Here is a 23172-nt window from a genome sequence, read left to right as displayed (position 1 = left end):
GGAGGTCTTTCTATACAGAGAGCAAGTTTAAGCCAATTTCTGATGTCACTCGGCCACATTAAATTGTACAAGTGCCATATTTTGACTGAAGCTTATTTTATAACAGTAATATAGTGATCTCCAGAGTCTTCACAAATGCCCATTTGTCTGTTTTAATCAGAAAACACTGGCATCATTGCATACATTTCCCCTCCAATCAGAAATGTTTTTGGTTGGCGTTACTTCACTTGTGATTCTACTGTGATTGAAATCCTAAGTTTTTCTCAAATTCCCCAAATCTCTGTTTTAGGCATTAAGCTGTGCAGGATTTCTGAAATCACATCTAGACTGAAGTCATCTATCCATCCATCCATTTACTATACCGGCTTGATCCAAGTCAGGGTCACGGGGGGCTGGAGCCTATCCATCTGTCTAGACTGAAGTCTGTCTTGGTTAAATAGGCAATCTACAGAATTGTGCGATCAACAAATGTGAGCAACAATTTTAACGCTGTGAATGATTAAACTGATGATTAAAGGCCTACAGAAAGGTGATTTTTTTGCACAAAACTGAAATAGCAGATCGATTCCTTATATACCATGGAATTTTTTTATGATTTTAAAATAATTTTATGCCCCTGGATAGTCCTGATTAGGCCCAATAAACTATCACCACATTTGACTCGAATAGCCCGCCATTTGGCAAACCGAAAGTAGCCGACAACAGGTGCGTGACGTCACAAGTGCCAGCTGCTGGAACAACCCCCAACAATCAACATGTCTGATACTAGTAGTTCTAGTAGCGAAGCCAGCAGTTTTCCAGACCTGGACAGCTTCTTCACGGCAAATTTCGATCCGAATATTGTTGATGACAATGAAGAAGACAATGAAGAGCCTGAAGAAGAAACCGAGGAGGGATTGGGGCTAGAACCATACAGGTTCGAGCCAGCCATTGCCAGTGACAGTGGGTCGGAGTCCGAGTCCGAGAGCAGTGGGGACGATGATGGTGATCATGGTGATTTTGGTCGTCTTCAGAATGCCGATTGGTGAGCATACACTGTGTTTGGTCTAGGCCACGAGTCACAAAAGCAGCGTGTAATTGTGCAGCTATTTCCACCGCTCATACACAGCTGGACTGTTTGGCACCAAAGCAGGAGGAACAAAAAAAGGTCACCGGTAATAAAACATAACAGTCCATTAGGCTGCAACAAAGAGACAGAATCCCATAACGCCCTCCTCTCCATCTCTGATAGATAACACCACTGTTGCTACATTTGCGGCACTGAAACCTTGTCCAAACACAAGTATACTCCCACTCACTTTCGTGCTTGGAAGTTCCCCATGTGTGCGGCGGGATGCCGGCGCTCTTGATGATCGCTCTGCCGGCTGATTTCAGGGCATCAATCCCGAGGTGTGTCCGCTCTCCGCCAGGTGGATTCCCCCTGAGTGTCCGCACCGCAGGGAGCTGAACACGGCGGGATGCGCTCCGGCTGATTTCACCATAGAGGAGGCAGGCGAACAGGGAGACACAGACACAAGTTCCGACCGCAGGTCTCTCTGCTTCCTCTGTCCCCGGTGGTGTGAGCTGCTGCTGCTGAGGGCAACACACGCACCCACAGCACTTCGTACATCTACTCGCAATAAAAACTGCACTGAACCCAACGTTTTATTGCCTTCACCACTCAACAAGCATACTACAATGGTGGCAGCCAGGAAAACCCATGGCACTTGTGACGTCACACGGAAGCCCCGCCCCCAGTCTGGAATTCCAGGAAGGATTTCCAAGCGGCAAATTCAAAATCGCAAATTTCATGCGTTTATGAAATGTTTTGGTGTAGAGTCCAATGATCATTATTGTTCCTCTGTGTATGTATTATCATTATGTATTGGGTGTAGTGTCAGCTTTCTGTAGGCCTTTAAACTTTTTAAAATGCAAATAAGTAGTGTATTTGCAGATAAGAGTAAACGTGCATTTTTCTAAGTCAGTCAGAGTAAAAGCTATCCTTTTTCAGATTTAAACACAAATTATGTCAAATCAAGAGTGTATTGGCTACAAGTGTAAAAGTGGATATGATATTCAAGATAGAACACTTACAGTTGCTGGAAGAAAACAGCTTGGTTTCATATTAGGCGTCACTTTAAACTCAAAAGCTTCTGACAAGCTTTAATGTATCCACTTGTGGTTTAGCCAGAAAGGAAGAGGCTATCAATAATTATTGAATAACTGTGTCTTTGAGCCCTCAGGCAGTATTGTATTAAGAACGGTAAAACTAACTTCCATTGTCAGTGAACATAGTTTGTCACCGAAAGTCCAACTGCAAGTTAATACTCCGCCACACACACACATACATACCAAGAAAAATAACAACTATTTGAATTGAATTAGTCTGCATGGTACGGTTAATTTGGCTATTTGTGATGGCAGCACTAATACTTAATGATGGATTCTGGTTTTGGAGCAACGTCTTCTGCATTTCCCTTTTTAGCGATGCAAAGCTACACCACATTATGCTTGTACTTTAACAGCATAGTTCTGTAGTAAAGGAGTACAGGTGTTAAACTAGCCTCCCTGTAAACCAGTTAAAACATGTAGTGCAATTTGAAATGAAAGATTCAAAAACTGAGATAAGAACTGTTGAGCAGCTGAAATCCTATATTGACAAAAAAAGGGATAAAATTTGTGTTGATTAAAAAAAAAGGGGGGGGGGGGGGGGGGGGTGATGCAACACAGTTCCCTGGTTGAATTTGTATGTTTCTGGGGTTACTTCGGGTCAGGTCTGCCTAGGTCCTCTGGTCGGTCTCCCTGGAGAACCATGTGGTCCGAAATGTGCCACAAAACCAAGGTTAAGGTTACACCAAAACCACAGTCAGGTGGTGTGCCTGCAGACTCACTGGAGCACACATAAGATGCTGATAACTGGTCCACATCCCACAGCAAAAAAAAAACATAAAAGGCCTGAGGACACTGGACCTACAATGGGATAAGATTGCATGGTTGGTATCAAGTCATTCTGTGGTTCACCCTAGACGCAATTATCAAAGGTGTCAGTTTAAGGGCTTGGTTGCTTGCTCATGCATATTCATAAGTTTTACCTAAATATCATTCTGCAACTGTTCATCAATGATGCACTTAATTGGTCCTGTTAATTTCACAGATATACAATGTTTACGTTTGTAAGATGCAAAACTGCACTGTCTCTCAGAAACTCTAATGTAAAGGAACAACACCAAATTGTTTTGCCACAATTTTCAACCTTTATCAAACAAGAGAAGTCAGCCGTGATGCGCTGGTTCAGTGGCTCATGTCAACCTCAGTGTTTAAAGTTGAGCGTGATGACACGTCCCATCAGAGAATGAGGCTAACATATTGCACTACATGGCAACTGGTAACTTTGCACGATTGGTGACATGGTTACCGGCAATCCTCGAGGAAGTAGGACATCTCCTCAACCCCTCTGAGCCTCTACTGAATCATGTAATTAACGGCAGAATCCCTCAACACAGTGGCCAGGTTGATGTCACTGAGACTATCACACGCTTCCAGCTGAACAGGCAGGGAAAGGGTGCATCTGTAGCAGTTCAGGGTGAAAACAAGAGAACAGTTTAAGTCAAGCTCAGTCTTTTGTTTGATGGAGATTTATATACCGTAATGTAGATTTATACGTATAGGTGTGCATCAGCGTAGTTGGCTGTCATTTCCCTTAATGTGTGAAAACATAAAGAGTTTTTTCGCATTGTGCCATCAGTGATAAAATGTTCTCTTGTTATTCCGTCAGACAAAATCTATTTCTCATGTTGTGAACATCGATACTTTCTCATAATGAGGATGCCACACGCAACAATGACTGGGGCTCATAAATGATTTACAGCCTTGTCTCATCAGATACCAGCAACTTTAGACTGACGTGTGGCTTACCGACCGGCTGTATGTGTAATTGATGAGATGATGACTTGTTCTTCAGCATTCTGTAGAAGTTGCGTCGAACTGAATTTGCAAAAGCATTTTCTCAGGTCAACAAAATTCTAGAGGCTTTGAACCAAACTTTATTTCTGTTCATTTATTTTCACATTGTGGACAGAACATCTCATTCTAGTCTTGTTATTTGGTCCTTAACATTTCAACTAAGTAGCAATTACACTTGCATGACTCAAAATGTACGTCACTTTATCCGTTTTCAGGCTCAAATTTGAAACATAAACGATTGCTAATAAGATTTTATATATTTCTGTATTCATTCCATGACAAAAAAAGACAATGTGTTCACCCCAAGACACAGTTTGGAGCAGAGCCCTATTAATGATTAAAAAGGAGTATTCTTCCAACTAGGCTGGGCTGACATTTTGTTTACTTCCATGAAATCCTATCACTGGTGACTGGGCAACATATTGATTACCCTACTTTAGGATCTTCACTCGTTTTTGAAGCTTTTGCAGTAGTTATTCTTTCATACAACCTTGGATACACTGTCAAAATATTTCTGATTGCATTAGATACAACATCTAGCACTTTGTCTGTTGGCACTCCATCAGTTTTGATGCGGCTCTTTGAGGTACATTATGCTGAATCCCTGTAGTATAAAAAGAGACATGACAATCTTTTTAATTTGATTATATGTGGGTGGTATTTTCTTTAGTGACCATTGTAAAAAGGCTTACGATCATGTTCTTTGTAGAGTTCAGAGCCTATAAAGATTAGCAGATTCTGCTCAGAGTGACGTCTCTCAGCAGTCACTAGTTATAGTTACCAGTGTCGGGTTCAACCTTCATGCACTATTCATTGGCATATCACATCACTTCTGCTCAACTTCAGGCTTGGACGTACCCAATTCTTTTCTGTACAACTTAACTTTGAAGCCTTATTCTCGGTGCAGTGTAAATGTCTAAAATGTTCATGTAGTGTCTTTTAAGTTTTCAGTGGGACAAAACGTACGTTCAAAGGTAGTTTTCTGTTTTCTTCCGAGGAAACCTCTTGGAGCTACTCAGAAGAAGGAGACGAGAGAATCCTTTTTCTTGTATGGTATGTATAATCATATTTTGATTAGCAAAACCACATTATAGAAAGATCAGATGTTACACAGACACTTTGACATTTAGGCCTCAGTGCGTTGCATTGTCCATGAAAGGCTTTCTTTGACAAGGGCCCTTTTGATGACTGTTCTTTGAAGTTGTTGGACAGAAGTTTTTCCCTTTTCTGGATACTGGCAAAAAATCTAGGACTCTATCTCTGTCTCTTGTTTCTAACTGCATGCTCTTATATCATTCTAAACAAACCTATGAAAGCTTTGTTTCTGAGTAACATGCAGCTTATATGGGTGTTTCGGGTGTCATTTTCTAAAGCTTTAAGCAATGAGACGCTGGTTTAAAAGAGATGCTTTTCTTACTTTTCTGTTTTTTATAACTCTGAAAATATAAGGAAACTATATGATGTAGTGGCAGTCCTACATGGCAGCATTTGAAATACTGATCACACCTGATCATGTAAAAAAACAGATGAACTTTTTTAATATTACAACTGTGCTGCTTTATAGAGGGCCCTTTGTTGATTAATTTCTTCATTTTATCCAGTTCAAGCCTATTTTTTTTCACAGTGAATGTGAAATGTATCCTCTTCAGATGATGCTTTACGGTCAGCTGATTTAATCAACTGAAAGGCCCCACTGAGGTGTGGTCACACACTGACACCCCTCTTGAAATATCAGATGATGGGCTACATTTTAGTTCTGTTACAATGCTTTCTATTGTGTGTTTTGGCATTTTCCAGTTGCCTCCAGACGTTTTTATGTTGTTGTTGTTGAGGCCAAATAATGCTTTTCAGCAATATACTTTGTGGCCCCTCAGGTGGTAAAAGAAGAGCTCTGGCTGTAGTAGACACATAGAAAACAAGAGTAACATGCAAAAAACTATGCAACTCATCATTGGTTTTTAATTGATGAATAGTAGTTGGTACAGTGTTGTTGACAATATAATTTTTTTTCCTATCATCTACGAAACTGTAAGTCACTTTAAATTTCTTTTACAGAACACACAAAGAGTTGTGTTGAACCATGAAGCGCAGCAAGCACCGTGGAAACAAGGAGGACAGAAACGGAGGTATCAGCTTAGATGGATTATCATGATCAGGTCTAAGAAGTGAAAAAGTCCTGGCTGATATTACACAAGCCCTGCTGAGTACCAACCAATATCAGGCTTATTTTCCCCATCTGAGAACATTTTATTAAACCTGAAAATGCTCTTATCCATTTGGATATTGTTTTGTGAGCTCTACATTATGTTGTAGCTTTTTGGACTTTCATTCATCAATCCAGCTGTAAACTAAAATGCATTTAAATGGTGCATATCAACACATTTCCATGTCACACAGTGCCACTGATATGAATCAAGAGATGATCTGGAGAATAATGCTGTCTCATAGAAACTCACTGTTGTACCAACCTGTTCCATGCTGTCAGCAAGTCTTTAGTGTCAACATAAATAACTCGTAGAAGTTCGTAGAAGTTTTCCTTATAGTGCATCTTCTATGTGACGTCCAGATGAACCGGCCATTTTGGAGACGGAGAACCTGGATCGCCAAGGCATGTTCATGGGAGGTGGCCCAGACCCTGACACCATCTCATTGGCCTCTGTCACTGCTGTCACCACTAACGTATCCAATAAGAGGCAAGCATGGCTTCTTTTTTTTAGATATTTTCCATAGCTTTTTCCAAATTATGTGCATTTATTTGAAGATTTGCATTCATTCTGAGTCCTTTCTGTTCAGATCAAAGCCAGACATCAAGATGGAGCCCAGCTCTGGAAGACCGGTTGATTACCAAGTAAAGCAAAGTCCCTGTTGAGTAAATATTAAAGGGGTTGTGATTGATGTGATAATGTCAATCAAATGCTCATTTACTTTCAGGTCAGTGTGACAGTGATTGAAGCCAGACAGCTGGTGGGACTGAACATGGATCCAATGGTATGCGTGGAGATCGGAGAAGATAAAAAGTACACCTCAATGAAGGAGTCAACTAACTGCCCTTACTACAACGAAGTGAGTCAGTCAACATATTGCTACGAAATTTAATTCTAAATATAAGATTAAATATAATTCCAAAATTTTCTCTTCCCCAGTATTTTGTTTTTGACTTCCACGTCCCCCCAGATGTTATGTTTGACAAAATCCTGAAAGTGTCTGTAAGTAAATTTTAGTGTAACATAAAACATACTGATATAAATAGACCACTTGGCACAAGAGCAGAATATTTAATGTTGCAATTTCTGTTTTGCTGAACCTTCCTGTAGGTTATTCACTCCAAAAATCTTCTGCGTAGTGGAACGCTGGTAGGAACTTTTAAACTGGATGTGGGCACGATCTATTCTCAGCCAGGTAATCAGTCAATGGTATTTTTATTTCTAATAAATCAACTTTGCAGTCATCAATCTATTTCAAGAACTCTGATGTCAGTTAATTTCTCCATTTGTTTTGCAGAACATCAGTTTTACCACAAATGGGCCCTGTTGTCCGACCCCGATGACATCACAGCGGGTAGTAAAGGCTACGTTAAATGCGATATTGCAGTTGTGGCTAAAGGGGACACCATAAAAACTCCACACAAGGCAAATGAATCTGAAGAAGATGACATAGAGGGGTAAAAAAAATTATAACTTCCTGAGCAATTACTACTACTGCTTAATCAGCGGACAAGTTGTTGCATAAAAAAAAATACCCCTTTTTTTTTTTATGTCAGTAATCTGTTACTACCAGAGGGGGTTCCCGCAGAGCGACAGTGGGCTCGTTATTACCTGAAGATCTACAGAGCAGAGGGACTCCCGAGAATGAACACGAGCATCATGGCCAACGTCAAAAAGGCCTTCATTGGAGAAAATAAAGACCTGGTTGATCCGTATGTCCAAGTCCTGTTTGCTGGGCAGAAAGTGAGTGCTGACAGAGAGCACAACTAATGCTTGTTCCCTGTTTGTGTGTCGATTATTTATTATCAGAACTCATGTGTGATTACAATCTGCCATGACAGGGGAAAACTTCAGTTCAAAAGAGCTGCTATGAGCCCATCTGGAATGAGCAAATTGTTTTCACTGAGATGTTTCCACCACTCTGCAAACGCATGAAGATCCAGATCCGTGACTCAGATAAAGTGAATGATGTCGCTATGGGAACACACTTCTTGAACCTACGGAAGATTTCCAATGATGGGGACAAAGGTGATTTATCATTTAGTCTTAAATAAAATGTCTATCTCATAAAGCTTTTCCTCCCACAAACATATGACCTGATTCAAAGCTAGTGGGGGAGATGGAAACATTTAGTTAGAGAGGATTTCCTTGTGCTATTGGAATATCAATGATGAATGGTTTCCCCTTAGAATCAGGTCTACCCTGTCACCTTAATGCATGTTTCTATGCTTAATTACCAAATGAGCAGATGCAAATCATTCTTATTCGTATTTCTCAGGCTTCCTTCCTACACTGGGACCAGCCTGGGTGAACATGTACGGCTCCACTCGTACCTACACCCTGATGGACGAGTACCAGGAGTTAAATGAGGGGCTGGGAGAGGGGGTGTCCTTTAGGGCCCGTCTGCTCATCAGCCTGGGTGTAGAGATCCTGGACCCCTCCTCGCCTGACATTAGCAGCTCCACAGAGGTTCAGGTGGAGGGAGTGCCCAACATCTCAGAGGTGGGTCCCTGCCTGGATGAGCAGCCATGCAGAGGAAGCTTATTGTTTCATCTGCTTACAGGCCATTGTGCTGCGATTATTGTGAATTATTAATAGTCCTTATTTAGGCTCCCTGGTGCATTATTGATAGCTGTATGCATCAATGTGGATTCCTTTTGTTAGGGACCTCACAAATTCAAGTGAGCAACCCTCATGATAAGTTCTCATAGTAATATCTGTCAGAACTTAATGAATTCAAGTGTTTTGGATGTTTTTTTTATAAACATTCTTCCTGCCAAAAAGAAGTAATGCCTTTGTTAACTCCTGTTTTCCCACTTGTGCATTTTTTTTCAACAGACTGCTACTGGCAAGGTTGAGGATTTTTTTCTCTTTGGGTCTTTCTTGGAGGCTACAATGATTGACAGAAAAATTGGTGATAAGCCAATCAGCTTTGAGGTCACCATAGGTATTTTTGTTACAGCATTTGCAATCTGAACAGAATTTGGTGAGACACAAAAACGCACAGAGATAAGGTAGCATTAACCATGCTGATGTTACCAGGTTACTACGGAAACGAGATTGATGGAGCTGTCCAGCCGAAAACGAAGGGGAAGAAGGGTGGAGGCGATGGCGATGAGGAGGAAACGGAATTGATCCACAACTCCAGTGACGAGGAGATGGATGATGACGGAGACCTGTCTTCAGTGGCATCTACGCCACCCATGAAACCTGTCATTACCGACCGGTCAGGGCAATAAGATCATCAAACAGTCATAGAGTGATAACAGCGTGTAAACAAACCACCTATCAAACAAGAAGTTGCTGATTAAGTAATGTGAATGGACTGCAGCAACATTTTTAAGTCCTTGATTTGTACGAATTAGCTTGGATGTTACAATATCTCACTAGTTGTAAGGCATTACTAAAAATAGCCCTCTGGAAGCTTTCTGTAAGATTAGTAGATCGGACTGTTCATGCCACGTTTGACAAACCAGCTTCCTTTTTAAATAAACTACATGTTCGCATTTTAATCCACAGAAACTACTTCCATCTGCCCTATTTTGAGAGGAAGCCGTGTATTTACATCAAGAGTTACTGGCAAGATCAGAGAAGGAGGCTGTACAATGCCAACATGATGGACAACATTGCCGATAAACTGGCAAGTTAAGCGCTTTATTTACAGTAAAATGTGTTTCAGTTGGTACAGTTACAGCAGCGGAATAAGTTGGAGTCAAATATTCACCTGCTTCCACAGGAAGATGGACTAAATGATGTGCACGAGATCATCAAAACAGAGAAAACCTACCCTGAGCGCAGGCTCAGAGGGGTTCTTGAGGAACTCAGCCAAGGATGCAAGTATGTGGTCATGCAGAAAAATCATTTAATCTGATCTAAGAATTTAAACATTAGCACTAACTTGTGACTAATCTTGTAAATCTTGTTAATCTTGTTCTTTCAGTCAGTTTCTTTCCTTGGCAAATAAGGACCAGAGTCAGTCGGGCAGAACCAAACTTGACAGGGAGAGACTAAAGCTGTGCTTGTCGGAAGTGGTGGGTCGACAACAGATAGCAACTTTTTCCCCCTTTCCATGTTTATTATAAATATTTGTTCTGTCTTACTAAACTGCTGAACTTCTCTCTGGTTTTAGGAAGCCATAGGTCAACAAGCGAAGGCCATGAGGTCACAGGTGAAAAAAAGCACAGTGAGGGACAAACTCAAGCTGGCTCAGAACTTCCTCTCAAAGCTACGTTTCATGGCAGATGAAGTAAGATTTACAGCATACATGCAACAATTATTGCATTGACTTATAATTTTGTAGTTACTCCAATAAAGTGTTTAATATGCGGATTATTTTCTTACAACAGCCTCAGCACAGCGTTCCTGATGTCTTCATATGGATGATAAGTAACGGGAAGCGTATTGCTTATGCACGTGTTCCTTCCAAAGACATCCTTTACTCCAGTATTGATGAGGAGAAGGGAAAGGACTGTGGCAAAGTCAAAACTATCTTCCTCAGGGTGAGTATACTCTAAATATGATGAAATAGTCAGGACACATAATGGACTCTGATATGCACTTCTATCTATTTACCCAATTCCTTTTATCATTTGCGCCAATATTTGTCTGCAGCAGTGAAACTATTTTATGTTATCCGGTTTCATAAAGATCCCTGGTAAGAAAGGTTTCGGGCCAGCTGGCTGGACAGTGCAGTCCAAGATAGAGATCTACCTGTGGCTGGGTCTGAACAGGCAGCGTAAAGACTACCTGAGCGGCCTGCCCAATGGGTTTGAGGAAAACAAGTTGTCCAAAGGACCTGGCCTGCCAGCTTCACCTCCCATCAGCCTCACCTACATGAGTAAGACCGTCATCTGGCTCAGTAGTTCTTCCATGCCTACTTTCAACACAGAGACTTTAAAAAAAAACAAAAAACGTTTCCATCGTTCGAAAATCTGATATCAATTCAATGAGGATATGTAAAGTGATTTCAATTCTCAACAAAGGCAATTTAGGTATGTATTTCTTATCTAAAGACAATTAGATGGACTGAATGTTTCTCTGCAGTGAAACAGATCTTCCAGCTCAGGGTCCACATGTACCAGGCTCGCAGCCTGTTTGCCGCTGACAGCACAGGTCTGTCTGATCCCTTTGCAAGAGTCTTCTTCTCAACTCAAAGCCAAGTCACTGAGGTGAGCGCGCTCAGAAGGCTTTATAGGCTCTATAGCTTCCAGCTTGACATATGACTCACAGAATAGCAGCTTCTAAATCACCTGAAACGCTTTTCTGATTTTTTTTTTATTTTTTTGCAGGTGTTGGCTGAGACTCTCTGCCCTACATGGGACCAGCTGTTAGTATTTGAGAACGTGGAGCTGTTTGGGGAGGCCAGTGAACTGAGAGATGACCCTCCGATCATTGTCATTGAAATCTATGACCAAGACACAGTGGTGAGGGTTGTTTTCAAATAGAGATTACACTCTGTTGAAATTCTTATCAATGGGAACAAACGCTCGACCTTGTGCACCTCTAACTTCTAAGTAGCAGCTGTTTTATCATGCTTCTTCATCTTCATCAACCTAATAATTCTGTCTTTAACTTGAAATGTAATACTTGTGATTCTAAAACCAGCATGTGATATACACTCAATATTTTGTCATGCAACTGCTATAATATCACTATCAACATGGCAGGATTTATATTGTAAAAGAACATGTTTGCTGACTGACAATTTTATATTTGCTCCTGACAATAACACCATTGTTTTGGATGACCCTTTGGATAAGTAGAGTGTGGATTGGATTGATGTACGGTAGCAGCACTGCATTGTGTGCAGAGTATATTGTATTGAAAGGCATGCAAGAGGAATAAGATATGTCCGTGAGGACATCTAGATGGATCCTCCTTGAAAATCTTATCCCTGTTGCATTCCTTTAAGTGATAATTTGTGCTTTTGTATGTGGCCAACAGGACTTTTGACTCTTTATAACCACTAACTGCAAGAAAGATATAGTTGAGATATTAAGCAGTTGTGGAGGGATCCTATGACATTATACATCTGTTTTGCAGTTCACTGGTTATTTTTAAGGATGTTGCTTTTGTTTATTTGTTTTGCTTTGTTTTTCTTTTTAACCTTCAGTTTTTTTTTATTATCTCATCTGCCTAGAAACATGTGCAACTCAAGGCATGTTTCTTCCTGTCTACTGAAAAAATGAATCATTGCACTACAATCAGGTTTCTTTCATTTCTTTTTTTTTAAAATAAAGACAGAGTGAAAATTAGCACTGACGTATTGGATATGGTATGTGAAAAAGAGCAAACTTTCAGACATTTAGTCCAGATTTCATACTTATTCGTGTTGTCGAATGCTCCCAGGGTAAAGCTGACTTCATGGGCAGAACCTTTGCTAAGCCTGTGGTCAAGATGGCAGATGAGCACTACGGGCCCCCACGCTTTCCTCCCCAACTGGAGTACTACCAGATCTACCGTGGGAACTGCGCTGCTGGAGAGATGCTGGCAGCCTTTGAACTACTGCAGGTTAGCTCTCTTCTGTCCACTTGTGAGCTTACGTTTCCGTCACAGCAGTGCTTTTACATCGCTTTGAATCGTCTCTTAGATCGGCCCCAATGGAAAAGCAGACCTTCCTCCCATAGATGGTCCCACAGATATAGACCGTGGTCCGATCCTGCCTGTACCACTGGGGATCAGACCAGTGCTCAGCAAGTACAGGATTGAGGTGAATGCTTCACAGTGCCTGAAAAAATGTCAAATATGTTTATTTTGAAAATATATATTTGTTATAATGTACAGCACTGGTAAAACCAGCTTTTTACTTTCAGGTCTTGTTCTGGGGCTTGAGAGACTTGAAAAGGGTGAATCTCGCCCAGGTGGATCGGCCTCGTGTGGACATTGAATGTGCAGGAAAGGGAGTTCAGTCTGCCCTCATTGCTAACTACAAGAAAAACCCCAACTTCAGCACTCTGGTCAAGTGGTTTGAAGTGGTACTGTATCATCTCTTTTCAATCATACAGACATTTAGAGCAGCCCAAGACTGCGTACCTCTGCCAAGACTAGATTTAAAACAAATCCACATCAACATAAACAATTAAGAGTGTCAAAATTGGGCAAGTCTGTCTGTAACATTTTGAATAATCATACTAACAAGCAGCCAGACTGCAGGCAATACATTCTATCCACCAGTATTCTTCAGTAAACTGAAAGCTTAAATACACACATATTTAAAAACTACCACTGAGCACATTTCCCCGTAAACTTCCTGTGTGAAAGTTAATTAAACCAACTCTGAATTTGTGTGTCAGGATTTACCTGAGAACGAGTTGCTCCACCCGCCGCTGAACATTCGAGTTGTGGACTGCAGAGCTTTTGGCCGCTACACTTTGGTTGGCTCTAATGCTGTCTCCACCCTGCGGAAGTTCATCTACAGGGGAAAAGACAAGCAGGCCAACAACTGGTCCACAACAGGTACCTGAAATGATATTACAGTGGGGCTTCACTGCAGTGTAGGGACAACATGCAGTGCTGTAATTCAAATGGAAAGGTGGAGCACAAGTTTGCATGTGCAATAAAGTGGTTTCCTTGAGGTTTATAACAATTTCATAATGGTCACATTGTTTGTTTGTCTTTCAGAGGAAATTATTGTCGTCAACATGGAACCTGAACCTACGTTTAAGAAGATTGAAACTGTGGTCAAACTAGATTCTGTAAGTTTCCCAATTTAAATCTGACGAAACTTTAATTCAAGAATAAGACGAGTTCAAACAATCATTTTTCATCGAAGCAATGGATTTGAATGCACATGGGCCAAGATGTGAATCCTATTTTTCAACTGTCCAGAAAGATACTGGCTCATGATTTCACACTGTACATTCTATGTGCTGTTCTTCCCTAGTGCTCGGACGCCGTGGTCAAAGTTGAGGTAAGCAAAGCACCTGCGCTTACTTTTTGCAGAGTTTCTATCAAATTTAGATATTTTCACATAGACTCAAGATGTTTTAAAGCCTGACCAATGAGTGGTTTGACTAACAAGGATGATGACAAGGATGGTAAGGGGAAAAAGAAGAAGAGGAAGAAGGGTGACGAGCCGGAAGAGGAGGAACTTGATGAGAGCATGCTGGACTGGTGGTCCAAATATTTTGCCTCCATTGAAACTTTGACTGAGGTTAGTAACAGTAGTCTATGTTCTTATATTCTGAAAATATTAACTCAGTATGACGTATAACCAAACGCCCTGAATTTCTTTCTTTTTTTATAGCTCAATCAGCCCAGATTTCGATCTAAATGTTTTATGGAAGTTGATAAGTTTGCTAAGTAAAGTTAAGAACTAAGCCTCTTCTCCTTCAGGCACTCAAAGCTCAAGAAGCAGCTCTCTCAGACTCAGAGTACAAAGATGAGATGGATATTGCAGATGGCGGAGGTAAAGCCAGATCTTTAATGCGGCCAGTTGGGATTTTTCTTCCGTTTTACATTTACTATTATGAGATTTACATTTATTATTATGATATCTTGTGTCTCTGTGTCAACCTGAATCAGTTATTACTGTATTAATCCTTACTATTTATGTTCATATTGTCAAGTGTACAAACTGTGTGTATGTTTAAACTTTATCAGGCTGCATGATCAGAGAGAAAAGCCACTAAATTTGCTTTTACTTCAGATAGTTTTCTTTTAAATCTAAACTTTCTGGCAATTTTAGTATTCACCTCTCATTTCTTAGCTCGAAAGAACGTCATACTAGCTCATTATGAGTGCCTATCCGACATATCTTACATGATTTTAAATTCACGCATCTTTTCTCAGCTCACTAACTCTGTTGTTTTCTTCTTCAGTGCAATAGCGAACCTCGTAGTCTTCGTAGTCCAAGAGTGCCTCCACGTAGATGCTGACATGAATCCGATTTTCCACTTGTGGGACAACTACTTTGTTTTTATCATCTTATATTATGCATATTAGCTGTATGCTGACCATGAAAGTTGTCAACAAGAACGCAGCGAACAAGTCAATTCATTTTTATGATTTTCATGATGATTGACAGGATGAGCATTCATTTTAGTGACATGCTATATTCAAACATTCAAATTCACTGTCTTGCCAACTTGGCTGCTCAGAAACAATTTCTAATAGAAAATTGTAGAAATTGTTTGTAATCTATGAAGATTTCCCTTATAAAGACAAAAGCCAATAAAGTTGTTGGTCTGTATTTTTAGAATTACAAAAAGTATGCAACATCCTGCCTGAAGGATCCTGTTACACTCCTGCCACCAAGTATCCCCACTGAACTGTATATTTCACCAGTATACAATTCATTGGTATGCTTGCTGTATGCAGTAAAAGCTGGTTTGGACAACTTTCATGTTGAATTCATGTCTCAAGTGCTCTGCTCCTTCACCCCGCTCCCCGTACCCCCCCTCCATTCTGTCCTGACTGCTTACCTGCACTCAGACATCAAACCTGATGACTCTCCAGTTAAAGGCACCAAGAAAGGAAAAGGAAAGAAGAAGAAGCAGTTCGCTGAGTCGTTCGAGAAGAAAAAGCCAAAGCTGGATGAGCTGAAGGTACTGGACAGCTGCATGTGTCGGATGTACATGATCATCCGGGTGGTTGTGTCATCTCAACAAGGTTCCACATTCGTAGGCAAGTTCATTCAAAAACACTCATTTTTGTGTTTATGAACAAGGTATACCCGAAGGAACTGGAGAGTGATTTTGACAATTTTGAAGACTGGCTGCACACTTTTAACCTGTTCAGAGGAAAGGGCGGCGATGACGACGACCAAAATGTGACAGACGAGGACAGGATTGTTGGGAAGTTCAAAGTAAGACACTGTCTGCATGATCCATTTGAAACTTAACTGAGAAGAATCACATAAAGCAAGGATGATTTATTCAGCTAACAAAAGAGTTCTTTTTGTTATACTTTGAATCTGAAATACTTGAAAAGTGGTCATTTTTGGTAGCAAGTTATTTTTTAAATATACTCTTTTATTTGTTCAACTGTGCCAACACAGGGCTCACTGTGCATGTACAAAGTGTCAGATGACATGCCCAGAGACATGAGCTTTGACTCCAACATGGGAATGTTTCAGAACATTCCTCACAACGATCCCATCAATGTCCTTGTTCGCATTTATGTCATCAGGGTAAGCAGTGTGCTCTGCAATTTGTCGCATTATGATGTGACTAATTTCTCAGAGAGAGGCCATGTTCAAAGGGGATATTCATTGTTGTTATTGACATAATATTGAAATAATTCCATTTTATGATAGGCGACTGATCTGCATCCAGCAGACATAAATGGGAAAGCTGATCCCTACATTGCAATCAAACTGGGAAAAACAGAGATCAAAGACAAAGAGAACTACATTTCAAAACAACTGAACCCTTTGTTTGGCAAGTAAGTGACACAAAGGCTATATTTCTGAGCAGAATATTGCCATTATCGGATAATTTTTACTTTATTCTGCATATCGTAGAAAAGATTGAAAGTGTATTTCTCATGTTTTCAGATCCTTTGATGTGGAGGCCACATTTCCAATGGATTCCACACTAACAGCTTCAATTTATGACTGGGACCTGGTGGGAACCGATGATCTGATTGGAGAAACCAAGATTGACCTGGAGAACCGCTTCTACAGCAAACACAGAGCCACATGTGGAATTTCATGCAACTACGCCACGTAAGAAACAGAACTGAACTCCTTGCAACAGTACAAGAGAGACTGCAGGCAAACTGTACTCAATCATTTATTTGTGGGATACTTAGCGACTAATATTACCTCATATTTAAGACACAGAATAGCAAGATTAACTTTCAAAAGTTCCTTCAAATATTTTATTCTATTGTGGTTTGGATTCTTACTTTGAACATCAACACAACTTTTAAGACTCTCCGCAAGGCAACCAGGTTCATACTCGTTAAATAGAGTCTATAGTTTTTTTTCATAGTGTGTTACTGTTCAGATAACTGTTCTTTGTGTTCACTCTGCAGCCATGGTTACAACGTGTGGCGAGACCCAATGAAACCCTCACAAATCCTGGCGAAGCTGTGTAAGGATGGTAAACTGGACGGGCCGCACTACGGCCCTGGAGGAAGAGTGAAGTTGGAGAACCGTGTCTTCATGGCACCAACTGAGATAGAGGATGAAAATGGTATTTGATCACGTTCTGTTTATTCCAACCCTTGATCATAATTACTTAGAAGGAGGCGGGTCACATTCCTACAAGCAAAATATGAGGTTGGCAATAGAAGAATACTGATGGAGCAGACTACCACGTGTCTTCATGTTAAAACATTGTTAGTGTGTTTTCTTAAAGAGGAATCACTCAGACGCTTGGCAATGTTTGTCAGGTTTGAAGAAGCAGACGGACGAACACCTTGCTCTGACTGTGCTGAGGCACTGGGAGGAAATCCCACGAGCTGGCTGCAAACTTGCTCCAGAGCATGTGGAGACCAGGCCACTGCTTCACCCTGATAAACCAGGAATTGAACAAGTACGTTAATGTATTAATGTCAATGTAAATCCAACAGACATCTTTGTCATCATTGATTTTTTCTGTTGTTTGTCTGTACCCTGATTGGCAAAGTTTTCTTTATATTCAACGGTGTGTAGGGAAGAATTGAGATGTGGGTGGATATGTTCCCCAAGGATTTGACTGCACCTGGGCCTGCACTTGACATTTCACCGAGGAAACCTAAGGCGTATGGGTCAAAGTTTTCATATACACAGTCTTAGCTATTATTGTCCAAAATACTGCTGGTAAAGTTCAAAACCTTAAGATGTTATCTTCATGTACCGTCTGTGGTAGCTTTCACATGTTACCACAGACGGTAATAAAAATTTGCGACACCACTTTTGTTTGTGTGCAGGTTTGAACTGAGGGTGATCATTTGGAACACTGATGAAGTTGTACTGGAAGATGATGATATCTTCACTGGCGAGAAATCAAGTGACATATTCGTGCGAGGGTGAGAGTTATTGTGTCTCCCTTTCCTGCTACTTTAGACACACAAACAGACGGGGGCTAACCCACAACGCAAAAACACACAACTGGATTTAACTCTTAGTTTGATTCAAGCGACAATGATGAGTTCTAAATTCAAGAAAAGTTGTCAATCCACTGACACGGCTTTTCCCGTTGCAGTTGGTTGAAAGGCCAGCAGGAGGACAAACAGGACACTGATGTCCACTATCACTCCATCACTGGAGAGGGCAACTTTAACTGGCGCTTTGTCTTCCCCTTTGACTACCTTATGGCTGAGGAGAAGATTGTCATCTCCAAAAAGGAGTCCATGTTTGCCTGGGATGAGACTGAGTACAAGATTCCAGCTCGGCTTAATCTGCAAGTGTGGGATGCCGACCACTTCTCTGCAGATGACTTCCTGGGTATTGCAGACAAACATTTATAAAGGTTTTGTTTATCAAGCAAGACTCTGAAAAACTGGATTCATCATATTTTAGAGAGACTGACTGAATTTGATTAAACTGTATGAAATTTAATCAATATTGCAGCTGACTAATCTGTTTTTTTTCTACTTTGTTGATTCACATATGCTGTGTTTAATTCAGTTTAAAAATGTCATCACAGGGGCAATTGAGCTGGACCTGAACCGTTTCCCACGTGGCGCAAAGACTCCCAAGCAGTGCACCATCGAAATGGTGACAAATGAAGGAGAGATGCCCACGGTGTCCATCTTCAAACAGAAGAGGATCAAAGGGTGGTGGCCTTTTGTGGCCAGAAATGAGGAGGATGAGTTTGAGCTCACGGTGGGTCAAAACAAAAACAGAAACTAAACTGCTGTGACGCTAGTGCTACCGTGACAACATGACTAACAGAAGGCCCTTTTACACTGATCAGAAAATTCCACACCGTCTTACTCTGGCTTTTGGATGCAAAGGGAAAGAGTTTTGATTGGCATTCAGTACCGGATTAAATGACTCTACTATAATCGTGTGTACTCATTGGCTCCTGCTCCGAAACTGTGGTCCAACAAAAGCCTGCAGGACACAGTGTAATATGCCATCCCTTCATGTTGTCCTAATTACACGTTTTCCCCTGTGAGACAGCATTAGTTACTGGACCAGTTCTGAACACATTTTAGCCTGCACAGAATTGAGAAAAAAACATCCAGTATTTCTACTGGCAGCTGCCACCACAGTTAAAATATCTATTTAAACATACTACCATTGTTGGAAAATCTACAATGTAGCAGGTATAATGATACGATTCACCGTTTGCCAACATTTGCTAAGTAGAGTCATACAAAATGCTACGCTAGAGAAGTTTGTGAACTTTAAAACTATGTACTTCTGAATCGTTTTGAAGTACACGGAACCGTAAACTGCCCTGGGGCTCCCGGTGGTTGAGATACCGCAGTTCACAACTGTGGTTTTCAGCCATGAACCACATCATCCTACATCCTACAACTGTAGGGGGAGGCAAAGAGCAAAAAAAAAAAAAAAGTGCAAGTCATGAAATAGTAACATAACGCCATGGTTAAAAAGATGGGACTTACTCATCAAAACATAGAGCAGAAGCAATGGTCTTTGACTGGAGACAAACTGAGGTCTCTCAAATTAAGGCTATGTGTGAACCTTAAGACTGTACTTCAAACTTCAGCGGTTTCCTCAGTTGAGTTCTTTGACACGCCGGCTCATATAAGATTACACACTTTAATGTAAACTAACAGAGGGTTCTTGCCTCTCCAGGGTAAAGTGGAAGCAGAGCTGCACCTTCTGACAGGGGAGGAGGCAGAAAAAAGCCCGGCTGGTGAGGGACGCAACGAACCAGATCAGCTGGAGAAACCCAAGTATGAAAATGTTTTTTCTGTTATCAACCCCTGTTTTTCTCAGTCACATTGTCCAGTTTGTTTGGCTTCTATTTTCACCCCTCATGCACACACAAGATCTCTGTGCATGCACGCATACACACGCACGCACACGCACGCACGCACAAGCACGCATGCAAACGAACACACACAATAATCACAAGGTCAAGCTTTATTCAGAAAAGAAACCAAATTGAACAAAAAATCATCAAAATAAATGCTGTGATGAATAAAATCATGATAAACTGATTGATAAATAAAACGTTAAATAGGTATGATAAAAAACATCTTGAACAAGCACTTAAAGCATCAGAAATAATAGATTTGCCTAAAGAATAATAAAATTGCATAAAGAACAATAAATGTGCATAAAGAATTTTAAGGAAATGCAATTTCATAAATTGAGGAAACACATTCATACGCGTAAACTTCAAGCGAGCGCCTCATGTACAGCTAGGATCTTCTTTCTTTACATGGTAAGTTGCTATTTCTTTGAATATTCAGTGAATTTCTACCTAGAATCCCACTCAGCTTCTGATAATACTGTAAACTATTTCCTGTTTGCTTATTGCTCCATCGTTGTTTCAGTAGTTTCAGCTGCATTTACATTTAAATTAGAATTAGAAATAGAGGAGTAATAGTCACAGAATGGTCCATAGCACTTGAAGTCTGTGTTACTGAACATGCACATTTCTGTCCTTCCAGCCGTCCAGACACCAGCCTTCTGTGGTTCCTCACTCCCTTCAAAGCCATAAAAAACTTGGTCTGCAACCAGTATAAATGGCTGACCATCAAGATTGTCACTGCTCTGCTGCTGCTGGCCATGCTGGCTCTTTTCCTGTACAGCATGCCTGGTTACATGGTCAAGAAAATGCTGGGAGCTTGAGATGTTGCTCACACCCTTCTGCAGAAGGTTCCAGCGGTTTCACTAACCAGATGATTTCTTACTATCTTTCTTCCATCCTGTCTATTTACACGTTTTTCCTTAGTCGTAACATTTGAATTAAAGTATTGATAGGATAGGCGTAGATCAAGCTGGAACAACACTAAAAAGACTTGCTCGGAAATCTCGATTTCTCTGGTATTCTTCTTCTGAAAAACATATTCACGGTACATCTTCTAAGCCTTTATTAAAATGGTGTTTTGTAAACTTTAAATCCAACTTACAATTAAGGTAGATACTTGGTGGCAGGAGTGTAACAGGATTCTTCAGGCAGGATGTTGCATACCTTTAGTAAATCTAAAATGACAGACCATTAAGGTTTTTATTTTTATGGATAAGGATGTTTAGGTAGTGGGAGAGGAGAGAGACAGTCTTCACTGAGGACGTGGAAATAAGGAAATGACCATGTATGCACAGTGATTTGTGCTTCCCAAAATTACGATGCAGTACCTACATTCTAGAAACAAAACAACTCTGAGGTGGTCTAAGAAGTGCCCCCAAGTTGAGCCAGAAGAGTGAAAACCAGAAGTGGAAAAAATATAGAGCGTTATGTTACTGTAAAAGATTAATCCTGGTCTATTTACTGGATTAGAGAGTGAATTCAGATAAAGACTACAGAGAAAACTGCCCAACAACACAGGGTCAACAAACCTCGCAGCAGCAACAGCATAGTAGAGGCTTCCTGAGTTGTGAAATTATGTTTATCAGGATGGGAAACTAATGATGCAGGTGCAAAGAAGGAGAAAGGCTGATAAAGGATACTTCAAAAGTACAGTAATGTCGTGGAAGGAGTTTTTAGTTTCAAAGGCCTGCAGGTTCCAAAGCTTACATCTGTGAACATGCACCATCGAGAACAAAAAAACAAAAACTAAAGAAAAGCAACAACTGCAAGCAAAAGCTTGGAGCCAAATATCCGCGAGCTGTCGAATGAGGCTAATGCTAACTGCATACAATATTAAATATATTTTTTGCACTGTGGTGTTATTGATTTGTTACTTTGCATTGTCTGTGTTATGATGAGATTTCCATGTTTTGGTGAGTAATACACACAGTATAACTTGTTTATGCCACTGGAAATAATCAAAGGTTAAAAGTAATCCTTTAACGTGAGAGTTGATACAGTTTGTAATTTGGCTCATAAATGCCACCTCAGCACCAACCTGAACATTCTCGCTATATCAGCATGCGGGAGCGTCCTCTGCCAAAGTCGAGGATTGATCTTCTTTTTTTTAGTTTGCTGACCTCTTTTGGCTTCTTTAACATCTGTTCACATCTCTGTACTCCACCAGCCGTCCAGATATTGCCCTCCTTTGGTTCCTCATCCCTTTCAAAGCTGCGAAACACCTGGTGTGTGACCAGTACAGGTGGCTGACCATCAAGATTGTCACTGCTCTCCTGCTGCTGGCCATCCTGGGTCTTTTCCTCTACAACATGCCTGGATACATGGTGAAGAAAATGCTGGGAGTTTGAAAAGACAAATCAAAAAACCAAACAAAAAAAACAAAAGAAATCCAGAAGAGGTTTTCAGTTATCCAAACCATGTGCGTCAGAAACACATTCTGTTGTTTCTGAATATTTTTGCTGATTGAAATTTGATAAAAACAATAGAATTGCTAAAAATATGTCTTGAGTGTATGCAGTCCTGACTGTTAATGTGTATGAATCTCACATTTCTACTGTTGTGATGAGTTTGTTTCTTGGAATGTTTCCATTCTTAACACTTAACTCAATGCCCACTTTTTGAAAGAAATGAATCATGATATTTAAGGTTTTGTTGAAAAAGACTGGAGTATTTGTCGCATCGTCAGCCTGGTTTGGAATTTAGACCTTCTGGCTTCTGACTCTCTGTTTGACATGTGAAATTTGTGAATAAAATAACTTCTGTTCCATTCAGTTATGCTGTAGTTGTGTCATTTGTATTTATGCATGATTGTTTGGTGTGTGGTATGAGACTAAAAATGTATGTATTTTCATCTGAAATTATCCAATAGAAAACTGCTTTTTTTGCTCTTTACCTCTGAAATATTTCAACTGTTGCGACTTCCTTGGGTTCACTAAAACTCTGTTTGCTTCTCTGTACTCCACCAGCCGTCCAGATATTGCCCTCCTCTGGTTCCTCATCCCTTTCAAAGCTGCGAAACACCTGATTTGTGACCAGTACAGGTGGCTGACCATCAAGATTGTCACTGCTCTCCTGTTTCTGGCCATCCTGGGTCTTTTCCTCTACAACATGCCTGGATACATGGTGAAGAAAATGTTGGGCGCTTG

General features: G+C 40.6%; 1 protein-coding gene across 1 annotated transcript; it reads left to right on the top strand.

The window, feature by feature from the left end:
• Positions 1-6022: 6022 nt before the first annotated feature.
• On the top strand, positions 6023-20847 carry LOC142402567 (otoferlin). The gene is made up of 41 exons (XM_075488100.1): positions 6023-6068; positions 6509-6635; positions 6736-6790; positions 6874-7005; positions 7086-7148; positions 7257-7341; positions 7444-7603; positions 7703-7889; positions 7988-8174; positions 8425-8648; positions 8985-9093; positions 9189-9372; positions 9666-9786; positions 9883-9983; positions 10087-10177; positions 10276-10392; positions 10493-10645; positions 10794-10983; positions 11190-11314; positions 11435-11569; positions 12495-12656; positions 12736-12855; positions 12959-13120; positions 13439-13601; positions 13767-13840; positions 14029-14055; positions 14167-14298; positions 14481-14553; positions 15579-15691; positions 15814-15951; positions 16144-16275; positions 16402-16529; positions 16642-16812; positions 17124-17284; positions 17484-17626; positions 17746-17834; positions 18003-18101; positions 18278-18519; positions 18722-18900; positions 19843-19943; positions 20667-20847. The coding sequence occupies exons 1-41, from the start codon at positions 6023-6025 to the stop codon at positions 20845-20847; spliced, it is 5382 nt and encodes a 1793-aa protein (XP_075344215.1).
• The last annotated feature ends 2325 nt before the right edge of the window (positions 20848-23172 follow it).

Source organism: Odontesthes bonariensis, chromosome 17 (genome assembly GCF_027942865.1).
Source record: "Odontesthes bonariensis isolate fOdoBon6 chromosome 17, fOdoBon6.hap1, whole genome shotgun sequence".
Taxonomy (NCBI): Eukaryota; Metazoa; Chordata; class Actinopteri; order Atheriniformes; family Atherinopsidae; genus Odontesthes; species Odontesthes bonariensis.
The sequence above is the reverse complement of the archived record's forward strand: the minus strand, read 5'-3'. Positions and strand labels throughout refer to the sequence as shown.

Excerpts from the sequence above, each read along its gene's own strand:
- LOC142402567 (XM_075488100.1), top strand. The coding sequence starts at position 6,023 with ATGAAGCGCAGCAAGCACCGTGGAAACAAGGAGGACAGAAACGGAG. Across the intron at positions 9,094-9,188 it reads CAGCTTTGAGGTCACCATAG|GTTACTACGGAAACGAGATT; the intron begins GTATTTTTGTTA and ends TGATGTTACCAG. Across the intron at positions 14,056-14,166 it reads ACGCCGTGGTCAAAGTTGAG|GATGATGACAAGGATGGTAA; the intron begins GTAAGCAAAGCA and ends TTGACTAACAAG.